This window comes from Silurus aristotelis, assembly GCF_946808225.1.
Source record: "Silurus aristotelis genome assembly, chromosome: 25".
Taxonomy (NCBI): domain Eukaryota; kingdom Metazoa; phylum Chordata; class Actinopteri; order Siluriformes; family Siluridae; genus Silurus; species Silurus aristotelis.
The window spans coordinates 6,615,665-6,640,544 of record NC_139598.1 but is presented as its reverse complement, the minus strand read 5'-3'; the positions used below and the strand labels follow the sequence as shown (position 1 = coordinate 6,640,544).

Below are 24,880 nucleotides of genomic sequence, written 5' to 3'. Positions count from 1 at the left end.
TCTGTCCCGCTTTTCCCTGCCTTGCACCACACCAAGTTCTACTGCATTATCTGTGATTTCTTAATATTTTGCTTCAGTTTGTATCAAATATTTACCATTCGTGAAAATGGCTGTAAAGTGCTAGATCACCAATAACATTTACATTTACTAAGGTTAGTATTGTTAGAGTGGAAATATTGTGCACGTTAAGCATTGATCATATTTAATATACTGCATTTTCCACGATTAAACAAATTAATTTTTTTCCCCCTGTGTGCTTAGAAACAACAAAAATAAATAACAAGAAAAAATTCAAAGCCATCATAATTCACATTCTGTTTTCAAATCAAAAGACAAATAAATGCAATTTTACACAGACCCATATGGAAGATATAGTCATCTTTTTTGCAATTGTTGAAATTGATCTTCAGTTCAAAAGCGTTAAACTCTAAACTATTTTTTAATGTAGCTAATTCTTGTATATATTGGATGCTTTGAGATAATGTGCAAGTTGTTCAATCACATTTTTCAATTCCTGTCGAAAAAAACAAAAAGGCATGTTGACATACAGAATCATATAATAACCTGTAAGCCGTTTCATGTTTGCGTCGTTTAAGATCTTCACATGACCCTAAGAGCGATACCATTCATGGACCACATGCAAAAAAACAACAACAATGCTTTCTGCTAAAATCTATGTTCAAACATCAATACCAATAAATCAGAGTGATTCCACTGTATTTGATATGAAAATGAATACATATATGGTGTTATTAAAGCTCTGAGTGCTAACCCTGCCCCTCACCTTAAACTTAACCATTCACACTTTATTTAATTCTAACTCATTTACAATCATGAGAGTATATTGATGTCAAGGGACAAGCTATCTTCACCCTCAGCTAATCCTTATTCATTCTGCGTCAGTCCCTGAACTCCAGACTAACACAGCACCGGGGACACAGCTTTCACCTTATGGAGAATTAATGCAGGGAAAGAGAAGGGGAAAAGGATATTTATTTCACAGTCGGTGGCTTATTAATGGCAGATTTATTATCTAGCTTGCTCTTAGGAACCTGTTCAGCTGCTGAATAGATGAGGGAAGTAGAGTGGGCAGTTTAGCTCACAACACAGTGTGATCTGAATACAATGCGAATTCATCCTGCCGATTAATCAATGTCTATAAGAGCACCGGTACAGTATGCAGTAGAATAAACTAATAACGGAATAAACAGAACTTCTCCAGGCAAAAGAGGGGGGGAGTTTTACATTTAAGCACCATACAGTTATGCTGCTACAGGAATCAACCAATGTTGGGATGTTTGAGTGAAGTTTTTTGTGTATTGTAGTATGTAGTGTACATCCCAAAGTGTTTTTTGCAACATGGGATACTGTATAGAGGATCCATGTGCAGATCGTTTAATAATCAGACACAATCAACAATCAGTGCCAAATAGCAGGTTAGGATTAGAACACAACATACATCTGATTGCAAAGCCAAAAAGTTATCTAACAAACACATCCAAGGAACAAAGGGTCAAGGCACATTGAAGCAAACACAATTAACATTGCTCAGATGCTTCACAACATGTAGATTCGAAAGAATATCCATGGAGCATTTATACAGTCCAAGAGCCTCATTTATCAATGTTGCTTACATAATATTTTATGCACTGTTTGCTAAGTTGGGAGGATGTGCATATTTTTGGACTTTCCTAGGTATAAGTATGCAAGAAATAGTAAAATAAAAAAAAATTTAAAAAGTCTACTAGATCTAAAATGGAAAAAAGCAGCATTTTTAATTTAGTTTTTAGTTTTTAAGCCAATAGCGGCATTTTGGGAAAACAGAATATGTACACAACCAGTCAGCTTTTCAGTACCTGTATCTTACCCTAGTATACCTGTAAATGATCTTGTGTTATGTAAATGTACTAAATGCTTAATGGTGGAAGCAGATGCACGTGCTGAGAAACGATGTTTTATAATATCTGACAAAAAATTGCTCTAAAATTTTGCTCCGCTTGCCACCGGGGACATGGACGAGTACAAGGCTGCATCTTACAGTGTGCGCAGAGCGTTGAAGGAAGCAAAGTGGCGATACAGGAGGAAACTAGTGTCACAGTCTCAACATGATGGCTCTAGGAGCCTGTGGAACTTAAAGCCATTATGGACTATTAAACACCATCCTCCAGAATGAGGAATGTAGACGCTTCTCTGGCAGACGAGCTAAACACCTTTTATGCTCGCTCCGAGGGTGCAGCTAACCGCACTAGCGGCGCTAGTGGCACAAACAGCATGCACTCTGAGAGTGCCAGAGAGGTAAACATGTTCACCACCTCGGAGCATGATGTGAGAAAAGAATTCAGGAGAATGAATACCAGGAAGGCAGCAGGACCAGATGGCATCACAGGTCGGGTTCTGAAAGCCTGCACTGACCAACTACAGTAGCACCGGTGGTTACCGTGATATTCAACCTCTCCATGGAACAGTCTGTTGTCCCCTCATTCTTCAAACAGTCCACCACTGTTCCTGTCCCAAAGAAAAGGAGTTGATAGTGGACTTCAGAACGAAGCAGGAGCGGTCATACCAAGCGCTAAAGATCAACGGCACCCCAGTGAAGAGACTGGTCAGTTTCCAGTACCTCTGTGTTTATATCACACCGGACCTGTCTTGGCCCTGTCACATCAACACCCTGGTGGTCAGCTAAACATACCATTCGCACCGAGCTCCCTAACCTGTGGGACATCTACAGCACGCGGTGCCAGACCACGGCCAGTAAGATTGTGAAGGACCTCAGCCATCCCAACAATGGTCTTTTTGTGTTTAGGGAAGCGCTTCTGCTCCTTGAAAGCAAACAACGAGAGAACGAGGAGCTTCTACCTGCAGGCTATTCAGAGTTTAAACCAGGAAACCCCCAGCAACTAGTACCTGTGCTTATCTTTCCGTCCCACTTTTCCTTCACTGCACAATTATTTTTGCACTATGTATATGCCACTTAAACTCTGGACTGTCACTTTAACTCTGGACTGGCAGAGCACAGTGTCACTTTATTTCACCTTGTACTGCACATAAACACTTTAAGGACAAATCATTCTGGATCACACTTATAATTTATACTTATTTTATTTATTTACTTTATTTGTATCCTTATTTTTTATTAGTATTTTTCATGTTTGCGTAAAAAAGCATTCCACTACATGTCGTACTCTGTATTAATGTGTATGTGACAAATAAAATTTAAATTTGAAATTCAAAATTGGCAGACGGAAACAAACGCAGACCGAGCATGGCTGGGCAATTAGCAAACAACAATAAATGGCCAAGGCAAAAAAACAAGAAAGACAAAAAAAAAATTTAAACATTAAATGAAATGAGAACAATATATGGTTATAAAAGGTTCGGTTATCGCAGTAGAACTAGACGCAAACAAAGGGGTATTTTACCATACAATAATGATTACATAAATGAAGAACAGCTTGTGAAGACAAGAACCAATGATGAGATTGGATGGGGATGTTGAATAAATGAACACATTTGACACAGAACAAAACAAAAGGTAACGTAAAGGTAAGTGAAAACTCGTGCTATGAGTGGGCACGTGCTTCACACTTCTGTGAACAGAGTGAGGGTGGGAGTCTCTGATCAGCCACTGATTACTGAACAATCCGTACGCTTTTAAACATTTGCAGGTATAGTTATGTTTAATGCTGTGGATTGTGTGCAAGACTTATTCTTGGTATGAACTGGTTAAATAGCAATAAACAGATATTTTCTCTTCAGAATCTTTTTCTGTTGTTTTTTTTTTCATTAAACAAAACAACAACAAAAAAAAAATTCATCTTACTAAGAATCTAGAAATCACAAAAAAGTCTGCAGATCGCAAAGTCCCTGTAATAAAATTGTTTTTTATGTACCTTATTTTAACACAGCAATAATAAAAATACTTGACAACTAACTTCTCGGTTTAGGAATTCAACAAAATGTCATTGAAAATGTCATTTATACCTTTAAACATTAACATTTAAATCCAAAGCCTTAAAATATGCTTTTGGTAACATATAATACACTTTCATGGTGGTTCAGAATAGTTTTACCAGAAGACCAGAATGGTTAATTAGACTAAAAAGTCCAACATGAAACATGAAATAAAAGTATTAATATGCTTTTACACTATTGTTTTCGATAACTAATCAGCATACACTATTCAGTGACAGAAAAAAATGGAAGCAGTAAGAGATAAATGTCTATTTCCGCCATTCCTTCATATTCTGACTAAATTAGCCGGGTGCAACGTCTCCGTGTGCACTTCACACATTTTTTTCACACTTCATCTCCTCACCAGCACCTGTACAGACCTGCTTCTGAGGTCACTATCACTGCAGCAGAAGCATGGATTTAAATATCTCTCTATTGGACCTGCTTTACAGTCTTTAGACTCTCTCAGCAGTAGCCGCATAGCAGATCGAGTTTTCTTTAGAACCAATAAAACTATCCACTCTCCATTTCTATAAACATTGATATTTATGCAATTTGGCAGATGCCCTTTTCCAGAGCAAAGAGTTATCACATATATTAAAATACTGTAGTAGGTAATGGCCTTGCTCAAGGGCCTTGTTTAGGGGCCCACAAGTTGAAGCTTGGTGCTGTTGGGATTTGGATTCAGACCTACCAATTTAGAGGTGCAACGTCTTGTCACTTTCCATTGCTATTCGCATTAAGTGAGTTGTCATGGCTGAAAGAAAGTAATGATAAAAGTGACATTTATACTCAGTAAAAAAAAAAATATGTTAACCATTTTTATTTGAGTTTTTCAAACGCAAGAGAAAAACGTATACACTTAGACGTAGTGTTCATGAGGACACCTACATAACAATTTTCAATTAGAATAAAACTTTCTTTTCGGCTTCTCCCGTTAGGGGTCGCCACAGCGGATCCTCCGCACGTTTGATTTGGCACATGTTTTACGCTGGATGCCCTTCCTAACGCAACCCTCCCCAATTTATCCGGGCTTGGGACCGGCACTAAGAGTGGCTGGGGATGGTTCCCTGACCGGGAATCGAACCCGGGTCGCAGCGGTGGGAGCGCTGCATCTTAACCACTAGACCACCAGGGGACCTTCAAGTTCCAATTAGAATAAGTTACATAATTTCAGAAGCACTACTTTTTTTTAGTTTTCAGGTCATGTACAGTCTTTTTGCCTGGGAAGTGTAATAACCTTCTATCAACCAAAATCCACCTTGTAATCTGCTGTGATTTAACAACTGTCATTTACACATGAACAACTACTTACTTGACACACTAACCAATAATACACCAACAACTAGGCAGAATAGGACCAAAACTAAATAGAAGAGGGCAGAAAAACTCCTTTATAAAATTTGTATCCAGAAAAGTGTATTAAAATAAACACTACGTAAGGGAATCGATTTTTCTGTTAACATGATCCTTCAGCTGGAAAATTGACTTATTTAAATGCTTTTTTATATTTTTTATATTGAATCATAGGAATCTGCAATAGTGCCATTTTCAATCCTCTGTACTGCTTTTGTAAAAAGTGTATTTATGCCAGGAGAAAATGTAACAGAGAAATGTAAAAAAAAAAAAAAAAAATGAGGTGAGAAAGAAAGCACAGGGAATAATAATAAATACATCTAGGCACCACACTGCAACTACACTATAGCTGCAAGCTTTGGGATGTAAAGTTCAATGCAGATCAGGGAGTAGCACAGAAGCGACGACTGCTACACTCCCAAAATTCCAGCCACAGCCATTTTTTTACATGCAATTTTTGAACATGAATAACTAATATATATATAATCTTTGAAATATAGAAGTGTTAATGATTTGGGATTAAAATAATTCATATTTTATGCTTTATTCTGGTGACAGTCAGTGGCCATATTTCTGGGTAAACTACATCCTGAAAATTTTGTATGTTGCTATTTAATTTGTATACATCTCTTTCTCAAGTTCTTTTTTAACCTTTAAAAAAAATAAATGTACTCAAAGTAAAAAGAAGAAATTTGCATTGCAATAAAGACTCAATTCCAATTCTACATAAACACCAGTTTAAAAAATGTACTTATAAAAATACCAGTTTTAGAATCAACCAACCAGTGTGTTTCCACACTAAATTAGTCCAGTTTAAATGAGTCTGTTTTCACTGTAGCCTCAGATTCATTTTTTTGTCAGAAGTGGAACTTGATCTTCTGCAGCTGTAGCCCTTCAGTCTCAAGTTCTTCAAACATGTTGCTTACAATGAGATGCTTTTTAGTTAACCACAGATGTAGAGTCCCTATTTGAGTTACTATATATATTACCTAAACCAATCTAACCATTGTCTTCTGACCTCTCTCATCAACAAATGTACAGCCTGTGGAATTGGTACAAATCATTGTACACTCAAAAGATTGTTGAAAAAAATAATTATTTATAAATAATAAATAATGAGAAAAAAGATAAATAATTTCTGAAATACTCAAACCACCCTCTGCTGTAGCAACAATAAAAATGACAAGGTGAAAATGACCAAGGTCAAATTTTTCCCATATCATGATGTCTGATGTTAATATTACCTGAAGCTCTTGACTTGTATTTGCATGATTTAATGCATTGCACTCCTGCCAAATACATCCTGGCTGATTCCTTGCATTAATAAGCGGCTTGCATTAATATCCAAGTGACTGTTTATTGTAACTAATAAGTAGCACCATATAATACATTTAATACATAATCACAGTCCACATACATACTGTTTAAAGTGTCCAAAAAGAAGCAACCAATTGGAGTTGAAATTATGTGATTTTATATTTTATTTATCTACACTTTTCTTTACAAGCTAAAAAAAAAATGCCATTAACACTGGCTGTAAACAGTAGTGATGCCCACCATGAACAGTACTGCTAATTGGGGTGACTTGGCATGTTGTATAATACATGTAATTCTAAGCATTACTACTTAATTGAGAAATCTAATCTAATACAGGGTTTATTAACTTCAGTTTCCTGCTTTGCACAGGAACCTTTATTTAAATGTACTCCTACTCTGGTCCAACTCATTAAAGGCTTGATAATTAGCTGTGTCGGAGTAGGTAAAAAAAAAATAAATTTTATCGTATGCAAGATGTAAAAAAAAAAAAAAAGAACAAAGAGAGAAAACTTTGAGAGAAACTTGAGAAATCATAGATCTGCCAACCATAACAATAACGTCTGTCATCTGCTCATAAAATGAAATGTAGTCAAATTGATAATAAACACGTGACCTTTCACTACTTTTACACAATTTCTTACATATTAAACTGTTAGAGCTCATAATCATCCAGGTGCAATGGCCTCACTGTTTTTGTCCTTTTCGTTCATTTCAAAAGGCTCAAAAAGACTTCTCTTCCAACCTTGCTTTCAAAAAGAATAATCCAAGCACAGGCACAGCTCTGGATCGACGAAACATCTTTTTTTCTGTCTGCAGACTGCTCCTCTGATCTGAACTTTAGTTCTTAATGCTGCCGTGGTATCTACTAGACAACAGAAGCGACAGTAGATTATGATATCAGGCCTCTGACTCAATCGATACAAGTGTGAACTCTACAAGAAGAATTGCATTTAGACAACCTGGGAGACACACAAGGAAGGAACAGTAGTAAACCGGTGACAGGGTCATGGTTGCACGTGGGGAGCGAAGGCTTTGTGGTGCTCAAATTGCTGAAGAAGTTTGTGCTGTTAATGCTCGACAGCTCAGGACTGGCAGCTAAAGGGGGACTTGATGTTATTCCTGACTATTGTAGTATATATACAGTATCTCACAAAATTGAGTACATCGCTCTCATATTTAGACACTCATTTTGTGAAATATTGTATACATATAGAACAGCTTTTTACACCAACGGTGAGCAGAAAGTGCCTTAATAATTTAACAATCTAGTGGTAAACTGAATAAAATTGACCAACATTTTGAAGTTTGAGTTAATAAGACTTAACTTGAATTCTACCTCACTTTTAAGTTAATAGTTCGGTTAGAAAAGTGTTTGCTAAACAAAATAAATGTACTAATTTAAACACAAAACAGCATGTAATGACATCTATATGCCCTAAATAGTCCATCAATTATTTTGGCTTATACTTTATTTGAGTAGACATGATGCTGAAATATTCAGTCTTAAAACTTAACATGTCACTGTTACTAAAATATTTAATATGTAATTAAAATAAGAATATAAGAAATTTCAAGCAGGCCTCACTCCTCTTTTTACTTTATCCTGTGTTATAAATGTTATACCTCAGTCAATCCGAACAACATACCTCTTCCCACTAGTAACAAGACAGGTGAAACCCCTTAAGGCTTCTACTTTCTGCTCATGACAAAAGTATGCTTTAAAGGAACATTTTATCTGGCCTCTTCTGCAGATATGAGCTCATAGATGTACACTACTGCTAGTGTTTACAGAAGAAAAGAGTAAATCATCCCTTCTCAACAAGAGACCACAGCCAATTTTGTTTCATTGACTCTCAGGAATGGATGGATGTTGGGTTCGAAATTGCAATCTCTTGACGATAAAGCAAAAAAGCAAAAAAGTCCTCAGTGTATCGTGCTACATTACACGATATAATCTATCTATCTATCTATCTATCTATCTATCTATCTATCTATCTATCTATCTATCTATCTATCTATCTATCTATCTATCTATCTATCTATCTATCTATCTATCTATCGCTTTTTATAGAAACTATTTTGCAACCTTGATTTGTAACTATGCAGGATGCACTTTGAAGAAGATTTTAATTTTTAACATAAATAAGCTGCACTTGTCTATAAGCCGCAGGCGTCTACACTGAAACTAATGAACTTTACACAAACGAAAGACAGTGTCTGTTACACGGTGTAACGGGTGAAATATGTTGTTGCTCCTTTAAGAGCAGAGCGGCATTTTGGGAATAGCCTGCCGCCGCATTTTTACACTATTACTGCATGTGTGCAAGGCCGAGGAATATGTCCTTATTCTTCTCTGATGCTCATTTCTAAGTTTCTTTCACTAACCCGTAACGCTGTTGCCAAGAAAAATAAAAAAGCACGAGTTTTGTAAACCTGTCTGTGCTTATATGATTTCTGTTGCAACTGGAGTTAGCGGCAGGTCAAATATCAGAAGAACCTCATCCATATTTATGATGTGGTGCGGTCTGATTTAGTGGGAGCGCATCTTATTTAATATAAAGAGTTTTATTGGTTCACCTGAACCTGTTCCACAATTTCATTGGTCTAATGGTATGGGTCTCAGTTTTTTAGCTTGAAGTTTGTGAAACCGGGAAAAACCCAGGAAAAATCCATAAATTAGCCGCTTCGTTGTTTAGGCCGCGGGGTTCAAAGCGTGGGAAAAAAGCGGCTTATAGTCTGAAAAATATGGTACTTCTTTGCAAGATCCATGACACTGGTATGTTTGACTTATCAACAGGTCTTGAATTGTACATAAATATGCATCGGCCAAATAAAAGCAGTTTGCATGCAGCAAACATTTTGCATACGTGTTCTGTATGTGTGATAATTGGCGTAGGAGTAGTCTTAACTGCTTCTACAGAAGCTACTGACCTGTAACATCACCCTGTGTCTGCCTTAGTCTAATCTCTAAAAGCAACATTTCCAGCTAAAAGGTCAATTATGTAAGTCAGGTCATAGTAAACTTACTTACATAAAAGTTTGTTTTCCTGCTAAACAGTGCATAGAATTGGGCATACAGGGAAAATCTGAAGAGCCGATCCTGACGATTGTGGCCAGACAAGTGTACAAATAGATAAACATTATTATTATAATGGGCATTGTCCTTATCGCATGTGCGGAGCTTTTGAGGCATAGAGTAGTTATAAACATGAAAGTAGCCACTGCAGATTACCCAGTCTATAGATAGTTCAGTTCTCTCACATCTGAAAGAAAGTTACATAATTTTTTGGCAGAAGTATTCATGAACAGTAACTTCCATTAGGCCATCAAACCAATTAATTCATCCGCCGGAGGGCTCTTCAGACCGGATTAATATCAAAGCTGTTCTGTTCATCTTTCATCTTCTTCTTGAGTCTTCTACTCAGCTTCTTAACATGTGGCATGTAGCATTTACTCTTGGACCAAATACTTTTTCAAGTCTTGCAAATGGACTGCCACTTTATCTGCAGAGGCAAAGAAGTGACCCTACAAAGATCACACAATTGATCACTGTCAGTACAATATATTGTGCTTACTGCCTGTACAGTAAAAAAAAAAATTAGACCAAACAAAAAAAGGCACATTTTAAGTTTTAACTTAGTCAACAACAAATCATTGGAGAGGGAATGAACAAAAATTTGATTAATGTGATCCTGAGATTTATGGTACCACCATTTGCTTGTTTACTTAATTATTTATTTATTTTTTGCCATATTTGTCTTGGCTCATTCTATACTGTGCAAACATGTAATAAACAGCTTTGTGTTTCTTGCCACTTATCTGCTTCTGTGGTACTGGGGTTGCATGTCTTATTCCTCATTTACACATACAGTATATAAACCCTTTGGTAAAGGGTCTTGAGGTTATGCTGAAGTTTATAATCATAATCCTGTATTGTATAGTAGAAAAGGCATAACTAAATAAATCAATCAGATTATAACTGGTTAAATAAATGTCAAAGGCAACAGGCAAGGCATAACTACAGACAAAGGATTGTGAGGTACAAAAAAGTATGAAATTAAAACAAAACAAAAAACCCACTTAAGCCACACTCATTGACCAGGAAATACTGATTAAATAACAAGAAATCAGAGATATGAACCAGAAAATATGAACCAAAAATAACAGGGACAAGTAACAAGAACCAAGACCCGAGGGACAAAAAAACAGGAAAACAAGCACTTAGTACCAAGGATTGAAAAACTAAATCTGAAAAGAGAAATAAAAGCCAGGAAACAAAGGTTAGAGAAGCTAACAATGACTGAACCACCGAAGGTCAAAAAAGATTGAGGACCTAGACCAAGTGACAAAATTCATGGAACAAGTAACATAGGCAGATAAACCTGAGAACCTAAGAACCATGGAAACAAAAAAAACAAACAAGCAATCACACCTCAGAACTTCTAAAACAATATAGCAAAAACAGTGAAATGTTGATAAGAACATAAAAAAACAAACAAATTCCAAATAAAACTCTAGTTTTTCATAGATGATGACCAAATTCAGGTAACATGCAAAAAAATTAAATGTAAACTGGAAAAAAAAAAAAAGACTAGGAAAATATACCAGATATGTGGACCATAAAACAAGGACAAGGTAACAATGAGGAAGAAACTCAGAGCCACAAACATGGACTAAGAAACAAAAGCCAAGAAACAAGGACAGTCCGACAAAAGCTGAAAAACACAGGCTGGGAAATAAGGGCTGAGATACAAGAACCGAGATCTATTGACAAGAAACAAGGTCCAAGAAACACAGATTGGAAAACATGGACCAAACAACAAGGACAAGTTTGACAAGCCACTCAGAAACAAGGAACGTGCTACCAAACCTCAGAACTTCTCGAACAATGTGTACGACAAACAAATGTACTGTATGCCTGAACTTGGAACACAAAGAAAAAGACACAGGTATAGAAATTACACATCAGACTTATTATTGGGAAATAATTCTTTGCGGACAATGAACATGAAACTGTAAGGTTGGAGCAGGATTAAATCAATTCTTCTGAGAAGTTCCAGTAGTTGGGGCACTGATCTGAAAGTCAGCCATTCACTCTCTGAAAATCCCACTGTGCATCATAAAAACCCAGAAGAATTAAAGCTCACTATATTCCCTGACTGAAAATGACTGCTTATGTTCTGAAGTGTATAAGCTGTACAGACTTTCAGTCACCGTCTTCTACAAATGTATGCAGCTAGTTTGTTGCTGTAGCTTTCAAATAACTACTTACATTAACAGTTTATAAATGTATTTTATGTTTTAGATATGGTTTGATTGAGTCAAATGACTTTAAAGTGTTTCATGGTTTAAAAGAATCCAATAACTAGCCTGCAATCCTGCCCCATGTACCAACATCATAACAATAATGTCAAAGAAATCAGTCGTGTCTGTTATTGATAAAAAGCCAGTGATAATTTATGTAATCAGGTAAAAGGTCATTTTTTTTCCAGTGTCACAATGTGTAAAACGCTAAACATGTGTACACAATATACACACACACACACATATATATATATATATATATACCTTTTATTTCCAAAGTCAATTCCAAATCCAAGCTGCATCGGACCTCTGCAATTTAACACTTATATATATTAGTAAAAATCACCAAAGGTCCAGTCATAAAATTTATCTATAATGATTTACATAGGTGTTTTAAGTTTGCCAATATGAACTGATGCTGCCCAGAAGCCCTGCCCTTTCCCCCCCCTCATTACCAAATGCCCAAAGGGTGTGCCTACTAAATGTTGAATGATCAGAGTTTATTACTATAAAATACAAAAAAAACAATCTATAATTGATTTTTCAAAGTAGCTATCATTAGACAATATATCAATTATCTGTATTTATAAGGAACACAAACAAGTGGCTCCAAATGTTGGAGTATGCCCACTTTGTAACATACACAGAGTTGGATTCTGCTATGGAGGTTTAAATTCTACTTAGAATATGCAAACAATGACTGGAAATTATGGTATTAATTATTAATTAGTATTAATGCCTCCGACATGATCCTTAAATGTGAAAATGTTAGCTACGAATGATTAAATCATCAAGCACTAATATCGAAAATGCAAATGAGGATTTTATTGTTAATGTTGATAGTGTGCGTAACTTAGCAACAACATTCTTTTCTGGTGCATGATGTTAGCAGTGTATAGTATAGATAGACAATGAGGGACATAGCATTAGACTAGTATAGGACTAAGGCCAAGCAAGAACTAATTAGCAAATGCTCAAGACTCATCTTGTTTTCTCTGGCTATGCTCGATTAAACAACCTAACTGTAAGCTGTGGGATGCCAGAATTTTTACGTAAGCTTCAACACTCTCCCACGTGGAGCTTCAAAAGGAGTCCCTTGCAGACATGGTGAAAGTCCAAATGATTTCCCAAAGGTGTTAAATGTTTACACGGCTACCCACAGAGTTACAAGATGCTTAACTCAGCAGGGGGAAAAGATGACAAAGTGCAAATTGCAGTCACATAATAATAACAGCGGAAAGTTGTACAGTTCACTAATACACACTCGTTGAGGGGAAACTGCTGAGTATGAATAGTTGGGAGGAATTTATAAACAGTGATGAATGAATAAAGAGAACACGTCTTTCTCAGGTACATTCTCCTCCTGTCTATATGACTACAAACACACAATATACACTGTCCCTGCATGTTTTTGCTTTTATTTAAGATGCCTGTATTTTGTTCCCAGTTCCCAGCAACATACATTTTTTTTTCAGACTCTGCAACACTTTTTTTCCCCTCTCGCTCTATAGTCTCTCTGAATGCCAGTGTAATTTTGTCGTGCACAAAGCCGCACAAGCAGCATCCGAGGCTGACCTGATGTCTCCGAAGCTTATGGGAAAAGAGAAAATGAGAAAAAGCCTACTGGTTTTCACACCTGGATCAATGAGAGATCCTCCAAGTGCAGCCTGAAGAGATGATTTCTGGGGAAAAAGCAGAGAGAAAAGACACACTCGTATGACATATGACTCAATAAGGGATGAATTAGGAAAAAAAAACAGATCTTGTTTATTTAAGCAAAAGGTTATGAAGCTTTAAGTCAAATCTCTGCATGAGTCTAAAATAATTAAATGTTCTCCAGTGTTTTTTTGTTGTTGTCTTTTTACTTGTCTACGTGTACTGCATAATTCCTATTAGCTATTTTAGTTGAATGGCACAGTGCTCCATCTTGATTTTTTTAGACATGATAGCAATATACCTACAATATATCAACATACTGAACACAATTTTGAGGGACAAGGATAAAAAGTCAATTTCTCTTCACTGAGCACTACCCGATGTGTGGTAGGTGTGTGATGTGTGCACATGAAGCTGGCATGAAAGTTTAATGGTCTCTTATTTGAGATGTCCAATGGCAATTTTCTGAATTTTCAAAACGAGAAACTTTATTTTTTTCATTACATTTTAATGCGTAATAGCTAACATTTTATTTTATTACATTTCAGAAAAACCGCTGTATTATCAAGTGGAAAGATAAACTGCATTAAATGAGAACCTGTTGCTGGACTACAAGTCCGCACTATAGAGGTCATGTGGCGAGCCCTACAGGCCATAGACATGTGGAGAGAACCCGGGTTCCTCCATAATGACGGACGATTCCTTTATGGGATAGGGCAATCATGAGTGGCTGCTCCACCCAGGGTCTGTGGAGCGGGCTGCACCTCACCTAGCACATCAATTGCCTGGAGATGCTGGCCGTACTTCTGGCTCTGAAGCACTTTCTCCCATACCTGAAAGGCCGCCATGTGCTGATCCGTATTGACAACATATTAGCGGTCTCCTACATTAACCATTAGGGGAGTCTGCGATCTCGGCCCAATACAGGCTGGCAGGTCAGATCCTCCTGTAGACCCTAGGGAAATGCAGCATATATCCCAGGTTACCAAAACTTGGGAGCAGACACTCTCTCAAGGCAAGGGTCAAAGTTTTACAGCACACAAGTGACCTGTTTGTGACTCAAGAGACATTGCACTGTCCCCTCTGGTTTTGCCTCACTCACTCAGCCCCTCTTGGGCTGGACGCCACGCTGCTCCTGGGAGTTTGCTGGCTAAGGCCTCGGATGCGACCTAGAGTGCCTGTGTGAGACCTGGCTGTCGTTCTGGAGGCCCTGTCTAAACCTCCCTTCGAGCCCTTGCCCGAGGTGCCCTTGAAGTTTCTTACAGTCAAGAATGAATTTCTTCTGGCTATTTTCTCTCTAAAAAGGGGCAGGGATCTTCAGGCCCTTTATGTGGCCCCGTCTCTCCTAGAGTTTACCAAAGGGCATTGTCCAGTGCCTTTCTCTCCCCTAAAATAGGAAGACATTCTTTCCTTATCCCTTTGAGGCCCCTGACCAGGAGAAGCTTAAGTGGCTGTGTCCAGTGCAGTCCACATACATCTACAGAACAGAACTGTAGAGAAAGTCAGAGCAGCCGCTACGGTCCCAATAAAAAGGATCTTCCTGCGAACAAGCAGACCCTCAGCAGGTTGATTGTGGATTCTATCCTATTCTCTTATGAGTCCTCTGGTCTCCCCGCACAATTCGGTATCAGAGCTCACTCCACTCGTAGTCTGACGGCCTCTAAAGCCTGGTTTGCTAGAGCATTTCTCCAAGAAATTTGCAATGCTGCAGGCTGGTCCACCCTGCTGACCTTTGTCAGGTTCTATAGCCTTTACCTTAGGGCACTCCTGGCTCCTCCGTCCTTCACCCTAGCTGTGCCCATTTACATTAAGCAGGGACTGGTCAGTGTGGCGTGATCAGACTCTTGCTCCCAAAGCTTGAGTTTCTGAAAGAGAACGTCTCTAGTTTATGTATGCAACCTTGGTTCCCTGAGGGAACGAGATGCTGTGTCTCAAGGCTACACTCCCTACATCTCTGCAGTGCTTCCTTCCATTTAAGAAGCTAGCATTGTCTCCACCACTTTTAAAGCTTCCTGGCTGTGACGTCACCCCTTGGGTGACACCGTGCCTTGGACAAATCACACACATGATTCAGAGTGTTTTCAAAGCTTTGTTTACACAGTGTTTTGTTCCCTTTGGGTTACATATGTAACCTAGAGACGGTCTTTATTTTCTTAATCTTGCTATGCTGTCATGTGAAGGCTCAGTGGTATCAACTGTACAGCCTGAAGACAAGAAAAAAAAAACCTCCATTATGGGTGTTTTCTAAAGGACATTTGGCAGAAAGCCTTAACCAGAGCAACCTGCAATTATCTCAGTAAACAAATAAGCAGCTGAGGGTCAAGAGTCTTGCTCAAAGCAATGGTAGCATCGTAATAGTGGGATTTAAACTCACAACTAATTACCGAGCTACCACTTCTCTTCAAAAATACAAAAATTAATATGGGTGTATTCTAAGAATGTCAGTAGCTGTCAAGGTTTCACAATTTTGAATAGAAACCTGGTAAACATAAACATAAGCACTCTTACCGTTATACTATGTAAAAGTTCAATACTCGGTTCTCTAGCATGAGAGAGTAGCAACCCTGCTGTGATTAAGGGCCATTAACAGTACTGACACATGTATTGACTGCCTCATACTACATTACAACTAGAACCAATCAATGCTACATTCAACCAGGCCTTATTATGCTGTACAGAAGTACAATATATTTTTTTTTTGTAGAAAAAAAAAATCCAGCTCTCTACACTAATATGATGATTTCTTTTCTAAGTGAAAACTGAAAGGAAGTTCATGTAAAGTGAAACCTTACACAGAAGCAGAAGGTTAAAAAGCCAGACTTAATTTCCTCTACTTTCAGGTCAAAGGGATTGTTTAGCATAACACAAATAAGAACCCCCATGCTGAATTTATTGTGGAAAGTGAGATTCCAGTTTTCTAGACAAGAAAAAACAAAACAAAAAAAAAAAAACCCAAAAAACTAATTACTCTTCTGGCACTGTTTCATTGGGGAAGTGGACTGTTAACACTCGTTCATCTCAAACCCGCAGTTGTCACTAAATAATTGCTTGGAGATGTTCCCAGCTGCCAACACGTTTCCTTTTCTCGCTCTCCCCCCTTTTTTTTTTTTAAATGAGAAAAGCAGGTCTGCTGCAATATTCTGCATAAGGCTGGTGAAATCATCACTCCAGTTATTTCAAGATGGAGAGAAATGGACCAAAGACGATCTCACATTTCTGTTTTTTAATTTTTTTTAATTTCCAGTTAATGAAACTGTCTCACACCCGATCAAATTAGCAATACCCTGGAATCACGTTGCTAATTAACACTCGTGCATGATCGAATGAGAATGAGTCTGCAATAAGGTTGACGTTTATTTATTAAAATTTGGTGTTTGGAGAAAAGTTCGGTTGAACTGACCTCCCAGAACCTAAGAATTGAATTTAGCATGCTAGCAGAGTAAAAGTTCATTACCTCGCCCCCACAATCAGCTCGTTCTGCCCCGGGTCGAAAGTCAGCTGTGAGTAATCCACCGTGCCCTCGGCTCTAAAGCGATGGATCCACGGCTCAATTTCTGCAACAGAAAAGGAAACAAGTCAGAGTGTGTGTGTGTGTGTGTGTGTGTGTGTGTGTGTGTGTGTGTGTGTGTGTGTGTGTGTGTGTGTGTGTGTAGCCATATTTTAGCCATGTGTCAGGGTCTCTACAGAACATCACATATTAACCTTAGTGACTGGCATCAAAGCCTCACAACTGATCGACAAGTTTTACGGTCATGCCAATTTCAAACTTGTCTAGATTCATTTCTTTTTTCCCCAAGATCCGTCTAAATTTGATTGATTTTAACAGCATGCCTGGTATCGTTTTACCGACGCTCCTAATGCAATATCACGCAACAGGCGTAACATTGGGGAAAGTCAGACAGAAAGATCAATAAGGCCAAATTACCAGAAAGAGAAGTGGGAAACATTCATTAAAACTTAACTGCCATTTATCACTAGATGTCATTTTTTCTATATGAGTTTAATGATGCCTGGTGTCTCTTTTATATATAACTACAATATATATATTGTAGTTAATAAATCAAGATCATAAATTATACATAGTGTACTTGATTCACAATGGGTACCGTAAAATAACCTTTTCAAGTTGAAATCGAGGTTGGAGATACATCACAAGTAACTCCTACCCTGTATCAGGTCTATTTAGTGATGTATTTAAGTAAATGTTCTTTGTTACTGTACTTAATAATTTTTTTGTCAACTATTGATTAACTATTGATCAAGACTCAACTCTGCCCCACCAGTATCTGCTGCAAGTGAGCGACCCTTCAGCACTGCTGTCCTCATTTGTATTCTAAAAAGAGCCAGAATACATTCCAAAAACTGAATTGAATAAAAAATATAGCTGTGTTCTGAGACTGAAAGGTGCATCAAATCACAGTTAGCTCTGAATATTTGTGAAAATATTTTTCACATTTTTGACAATTTTATTTTATTTGTTCATTATAGATACCATTTTGAAAGACTGCTCTGTCTTTTTGTTGTGCGTTGAGGAGTACTTTAGTATTTTAGGAAGAAAAATCTTCACAACTGTTTTATTTTTTCACCTCACACCTCACACCTCACGGTTTGTCTAACATTTGTTATCATCCGTTGCTATCATTGATACAGGTTAAGGTATCTTGTTCTTTTCTGTGGCTATTGTTTTCAGATGTCCTTTTTTTCATCATTGTTTTGGTGTATATACACACTGTAAATTATACAATTGGCACTTGCATTCTTCTGTCCTCCTATTACATTACACCCTGATGGCAACTCTTGACAAAAATAACACCTTTTGGTTGAATAGCTACTGAGATGTCTGTAAAAAGCAAAGGTAAATCTCTCACAATTCCACCATAATCTATTGTATGAACTGATTTTATTAATTGTACACAAATTTTCACAAATAGAATCCAATAGACATTGTCCAAACGCATTTTCGCATCGATATCCAACAGGAATTCAAATACATATTTAGATTAATAGATGATCAGTCCTGGTCAGTCCTGATAGATGATCAGTCCTGATCAGTAAGCGAAGAAAAACAGAAAAAAAGGACAAAAACTGGCAGAGCATCATGTGTGAAGTGTTGAGATTCATTTGAAAACCCAAATCGCCAGATGAAATTGTTATCAGAAAGCGGGGGGGGGGGGGGGGGGGGCTTCAATCGAGGAGATATCAAGAACAATGCATGGCAATCAGCTTTACAAACAAAGCGAAAGAAGCAAAAGTCAAATTGGTGGAAGTAATGACAAACAGAGGGAACAAAGCACTTGGGAAACAGAAAAATCTCACAAAGAGGGACTAGGCTGACTCAGGCATAGAGATTGTATGGTAGATTTGTATGTAATGGAGAAGCATCTCAAAATGGAGTGGGTCTTATTCCAGACAATAGTTAGTGGAATTTTAAAGAATTACGCCACAGAAAATTAATTACAAATACTGCTGAGTGTGTTGTACGGGTGTTTAGTATCTGGGATCAGCACTGGAGAGTCTTAATGATTACAGCTGCAGTTCATAAATATGAGTGTTCAATATCAGAGTCCGACCAATTGATCAGGCCAAATTTGCATTTTCCAATCAATCGGCATAAGGCCAATTAATAGGCAGACGGATCTATAAAAACACCGGACAGACTACAGCCAACTAGCATGTAGGGTCTGTGTTTGCATGAGCTAACATCTCTCCCATTTCAGCAGGTGGCAGTATTTGGCATCCAAATAGGAAAATAGCTAGATCTGTAAATATTTAAAGCAATCAGCGTTTACACCTCCCACGATCATTATTAACGAATTGGCTGAACAGCTGACACCGTCTGACTAGAACAACGGTGCAGAACACAGAATAAACTGACACTCAGAAAAACTCAACATTGCCCTAAGGCAGATTGTTGGCTTGGTGTGTCCCAGGCTTATAAGTTCTTATACTTCGTTCTTAATCAAGCATTATATATTTAATTGGTTATATATGATACTATTTTTGGAGAGAGAATGTGTATAGCATTTGAAGACAGAATGAAAATAACTTTTTGAAACTGTACTGTTAGCGAGCCTCCAACCAGGTGTAGATTAGGCTAAATGTGGGCAAGTGTACCAAATGCTGCTAACAAATGCAGCTTTTGTTGTTTAATAAATGTTAAATTTAACAGGTTTTTTGGTGTTAACAACTATTTTATTTTATTTGTTGCCTGCTAACTTATAAAGTGTGCTTTCTGATCTGTTTTTTTGTTAATATAGCTCTTGTATGAGAAATGTTTCTCACAAAATATAACAGAAATTCAGGAAGTTCTTCTGGATCAGAGTTTGACAGGTGTTTTTTTACTACTCATAGGACAACAAATTTTTTAGTTTTCTGAAAGTAATTATAATTCTGATTGTAAATGAAATGTATGTTTTCCATCTTGCTGCATATTTTGTCACTTATAATTTTTATATTGTAGTTACAGAACCCCTGGAGCTCAGAGGAGTAAGAGCCTTGCTCAAGAGCCCCGAGAGTGGCAGCTTGCCAAAACTACGGCTTAAACCCCTGAACTTCCAGTCTGTAACCCAAAGTATTAAACACTGAGCTACCACTTCCCCAGTGGTCATGTACCCAAATTAACACCTCTTCATATCTTTAGTATGTATTGCTAACATAAAGATAACTATGGTCTAATTATATTCCTTTTATGTGGTTTAATTATATTCCTAAAGCACAATTTCTACATTTCAAGGTCCAAGATAACTACTAAAATTACAAAATATTAGGGAACCATTAAACAACAAGTAAAAGTATAGTTTAGTGGCGCTTATTTCTGAGAGAAGGGGGATGTTTTGGGTTTTCTATACTCTTGAGTTCATTTTAAACAGAAGGTTGTAAGCAGATACTGTGCTCTACTGCGAACCGTGCTATTGTGTTAGACAGTTATCACGCTATGAATTCATTTTAGTCTAGATTTCGGCCTGCAGCTGTAAAACAAGAAGTTTGCTTTTCATAGTTCTGGTTCAACACCGAAGCTATTTAAACATTCCAAGGCCTCTGCATGCGAAAAGCACCCCGCTGTTCCCTTTGAGACTTGCTGTGTATCGAATCTTCTCACCTGGACGTCAGTGAGTTGATTCAGTTTGCAAACAGGTTTGAAATATCAGTCATTCCTCAGCTGACTCAAACCAAGAGCTCCTTTTATTTCTCGCCTTGTGTGTTTGCCCTTTTTTTTTTTAATCCAACTGTAAATTTACTTTGGAAACGAAAGTTTTAATAGCCCTCGAACCAAAATTACAGAGGGAGGCGAGCCTAAGGCAAGCCTATAAATCAGACATGACAAGCCACTCCAAAGCCATAAACAAGTAGGCAATAAAAATGCAATCTTGGGCTGGAATTTAAATGGAGTAAGTAGTTATTAAAATTCGTGTTATTTTACCAGTCAAGCTTCCCATGAGATGCCAGACAGAGAGTCAATCCTTTCATTGTCCACACTGGGAGTAAAGAACATGTTGAACGATTCTACAGATGGAATTAGGCTATGACAGACACTCTGACATGCAGGAGCGGCGTATTTAAAGAAGCCATAAAATGTTTTACCCTATGGGCCAATTAAAGTTTTGCAAATGCTGATGTTACTAATGGCCACTTTGAATCTGATACGGCAGTTTGCGTTTCTCTCAGGCCGTTACACATCTTTATAAAAAACAAACAAGCCATTAATAATGACAGCAGCATATAAAGTATGTTTATATTAGGAGCTTGACTATACTTAAACGTGTGTGTTTTTAACTGGGATTGGGAAGCGTGAAAGAGAAAAGTTGTCACTTAAAGCAAAAAAAAAAAAAAAAGAGAAGATGAATGTTAGCTTAGAGTTTATTCTTCTGTTTGCACATCACAGAGATAAACCTTTCAAAGACAAGTCTGTGCAAACTCTGTTCTAGCAGGTCAGGATGCTATAGAAAGAGACCATCTGTTTTCCAACCCTGTCATCAACAATACTTTTTTTTAAGCTCCACTCCAATAGCAGCCGTCTGGAGTTTGAGGTAATTTAAATCTTAACAACTTTGCACACATATACATTGTAAGACCCGAGGGCCTGTCATTTAACCTTTATATTTATTCCACAGAGCAAACAGCTGACAATGTTTAACTGGGGCTTTCCTGAAATTTTGGGGTTCCTAAGAAAACATTTTGCTTCCACCCCCTCACAAAACACCATCCACCCCACCACAAGGCCATTCACTGTTCCACTGCCATCATTTCACTCAAAACTGTTTTTTTGTTTTGTTTTTTTGTTTTTTATCAATAGAAAAATAATCTTTTACCACAGCACTGCTAAATTTTCAAATCTGGTTGGTCATAAAGTGTTCATTATTTTTCCAGTAATAACAGCTCTGGCAATAGTGCCTACTGTAATTTAAATCACAGGTTTATATTAATGCACTTGTCACAATAAATTACCATTCCTACAGCCACAGATTTAATAAAGGGAGCTTATATGGTGAACACAACACATAATAGAAGCCCTGTAATAAAAATTCGAGAAAAGTAACTCGAAAAATCTACTTTTTAAAAGTCCAATCACGAATAATCCTTCATTCATTCATTTTCTCCCGCTTATCCGTAATTCGGGTCGCGGGGGCAGCAGTGTAAGCAGGCCCCCGCCTTCGACTGCTGCCCAATCCTCACAGCACCGTCCCTTACGGTCCCTCCTGCAGGTGGTGAGCCCACGGGAAGGTGGCCCCACGTCACGGACCTTGATATTTCCCTCGTAAGGGACCCCCAGAGCATAGAGGGTTAAGGGCCTTGCTCAAGGGCCCAAGAGTGGCAGCTTGGCGATACCGGGGCTTGAACCCCAGACCTTCCGATCGGCAACCCAGCGCCCTAACCGCTGGAGCCACCACTCCCCCTATCACGAATAATAATAATAAAAAAAATTATTTAACAAAGAAAGACATATTGCTCATTTATAAAGCTTAAATAAAAAAAATGCATTGCTGACTTTGTGAACATTTCTGGACAGAAAGTTTATTGTGTGTAATATTAATGTCAAATTTTACAAAGTCAGCAGGTGTTAATTCTTCAGAACAGGGGGGTTTAAATTTTCTGGTTTTTGGAAGGGGGAGGGGGGGTGGGGGCATGGTCGAGTGTCGGATTGTGGAATAGTGGGCAGAGCCAAAGGAATCAAGTGGTTAGGATCACACACCTGTGCATAATATTATTATTGAATGTGCAGTGAGCAGTTCGTGGAAAAAATGGAGAGACGGACACACACACAGAGCATAGTGTGTGTATGTGTGAATGCTTAAAAATATTGAAAAGGGAAAGTGGACATGACTGTAGCAAAATGAAGACAGTTTTTATTGTCAACCTGTTGACTGCCTCCCAACTGGATCAGCAAGTTCTTGCTAACATGACAAGCATTTTTTAATAAATGATACACGTTATATCAGTTATAGCACAAAGTGATACTAATGTATCTTGCAGATAATAAACTGACACAACTATGAGTGCTCACCATAATTGTAATGGCACAATGCTGTTGCTAAAGGGTAAAAAAAAAACTGTTCCCGTAACAGTGTTCCCTGTAATGTTTTATAATTATCTGTTCGAGAACTCTTTCTAATGAACTCTCTATAGTCTTTCTGTCACCGCATTCATGTCTCAAATAAATCCCCCTTCCTACTCTATGCAGACGCATCAGTTGTCAGAAGCAGCTGCATGACTCTGCATCTGTTATTTCATCCTCCTGATATAGCTAATAAAGTGCTAGCTTCATAATAAAGTGATAGCTTCATAACACACCATAAGGTTTTCATTAGGAGGAAACTGATTTCAAACAGGGCATTGTGACTTACTCTTAATGCTCTTAATCTCTGAAAAAAACAGTAATAAAAATTGTCTTTGTTTTAAGTACTTTATGTACAGTAATATGCTACCTGAACATGCTTTTTAACCAGATACACAAAGAAACAGCTGTGTTTTGCTTGCCCTTGGCCTTATCTATTAAAATACATGGAGAATATGTATATGTGTCCTTAATAACAAAACAAAAAAATAACAAATGAAGAGAACACAGTTAACACACAAAAAAAAAAAAAGCCTTGTTAATGTCAGTGCACAAAAACAAGAAATCTCACTGGATAATTAAATCCAGTAATGTTCTTATATATGATGTTATAACATCAAACAAAAAATAGATTTGAAAGAAAGTTAATTTAATCATTGAAAATAAAAAGAGCGTTTGAAATATAAAACCAATTAGAGAGTAATTAAAAACATAATGTAAAGAGCCGAACAAAAACTACAGCATAATGAATAGAAATGAGTAATAGACAAATAGAATTAAAATTATTATAAGGACAATTGTATGAATTTTAGATATATATTTTATGTATTTATGTATTACCTCTCCTTGAACTGCCACCTTAACGTGGTGGAGGGGTTTGAGTACTCGAATGACCCTAGGAGCTATGTTGTCCGGGGCTATATGCCCCTGGTAGGGTCTCCCAAGGCAAACAGGTCCTGGGCGACGGGTCAGACTAAGAGCGGTTCAAAACCCCTTATGAGAGATACTACATCAGGGACCGTGACGTCGCCCGGTATGGCGCAGCCGGGGCCCCACCCTGGAGCCAGGCCCGGGGTTGGGGCTCGTATGCGAGCGCCTGGTGGCCGGGCCTTCCCCCACAGGGTCCGGCCGGGCTCAGCCCGAAGGAGCGACGTGGGGCCGCCTTCCAGTGGGCTCACCACCTGCAGGAGGGACCGTAAGGGGCCGGTGCTAAGAGGATCGGGCAGCAGTCGAAGGTGGAGGCCTCGACAACCCGATCCCTGGACACGGAAGCTAGCTCTAGGGACGTGGAATGTCACCTCGCTGGCGGGGAAGGAGCCTGAGATTGTGCGTGAGGTTGAGAGGTTCCGACTAGAGATAGTCGGGATCACCTCTACGCACGGCCTGGGCTCTGGAACCACACTCCTCGAGAGAGGATGGACTCTTTACAACTCTGGAGCTGCCCATGGTGAAAGGCGTCGGGCTGGTGTGGGTTTGCTTATAGCCCCCCAGCTCAGCCGCCATGTGTTGGAGTTTACCCCGGTGAACGAGAGGGTCGTTTCCCTGCGCCTACGGGTCGGGGATAGGTCTCTCACTGTCGTGTGTGCCTACGGGCCAAACGGCAGTATAGAGTACCCGGCCTTCTTGGGGTCTCTGGGAGGGGTGCTGGACAGTGCTCCGACTGGGGACTCCGTCGTTCTACTAGGAGACTTCAATGCACACGTGGGCAGCGACAGTGACACCTGGAGGGGCGTGATTGGGAGG

At 38.3% G+C, this 24,880-nt stretch overlaps 1 protein-coding gene across 2 annotated transcripts in view; it reads right to left on the bottom strand.

The window, feature by feature from the left end:
* sema5a (sema domain, seven thrombospondin repeats (type 1 and type 1-like), transmembrane domain (TM) and short cytoplasmic domain, (semaphorin) 5A) overlaps positions 1–24,880 on the bottom strand; it is a 232,001-nt gene that overhangs the window by 138,090 nt on the left and 69,031 nt on the right. For both annotated transcript variants that reach the window (XM_083530259.1, XM_083530260.1), the window contains exons 3-4: positions 17,039–17,138; positions 13,565–13,610 (exon numbers count right to left, since the gene is read on the bottom strand). In XM_083530259.1, coding sequence (XP_083386385.1) covers positions 13,565–13,610; positions 17,039–17,138 — 146 coding nt within the window. The remainder of the gene's footprint in view (positions 1–13,564; positions 13,611–17,038; positions 17,139–24,880) is intronic.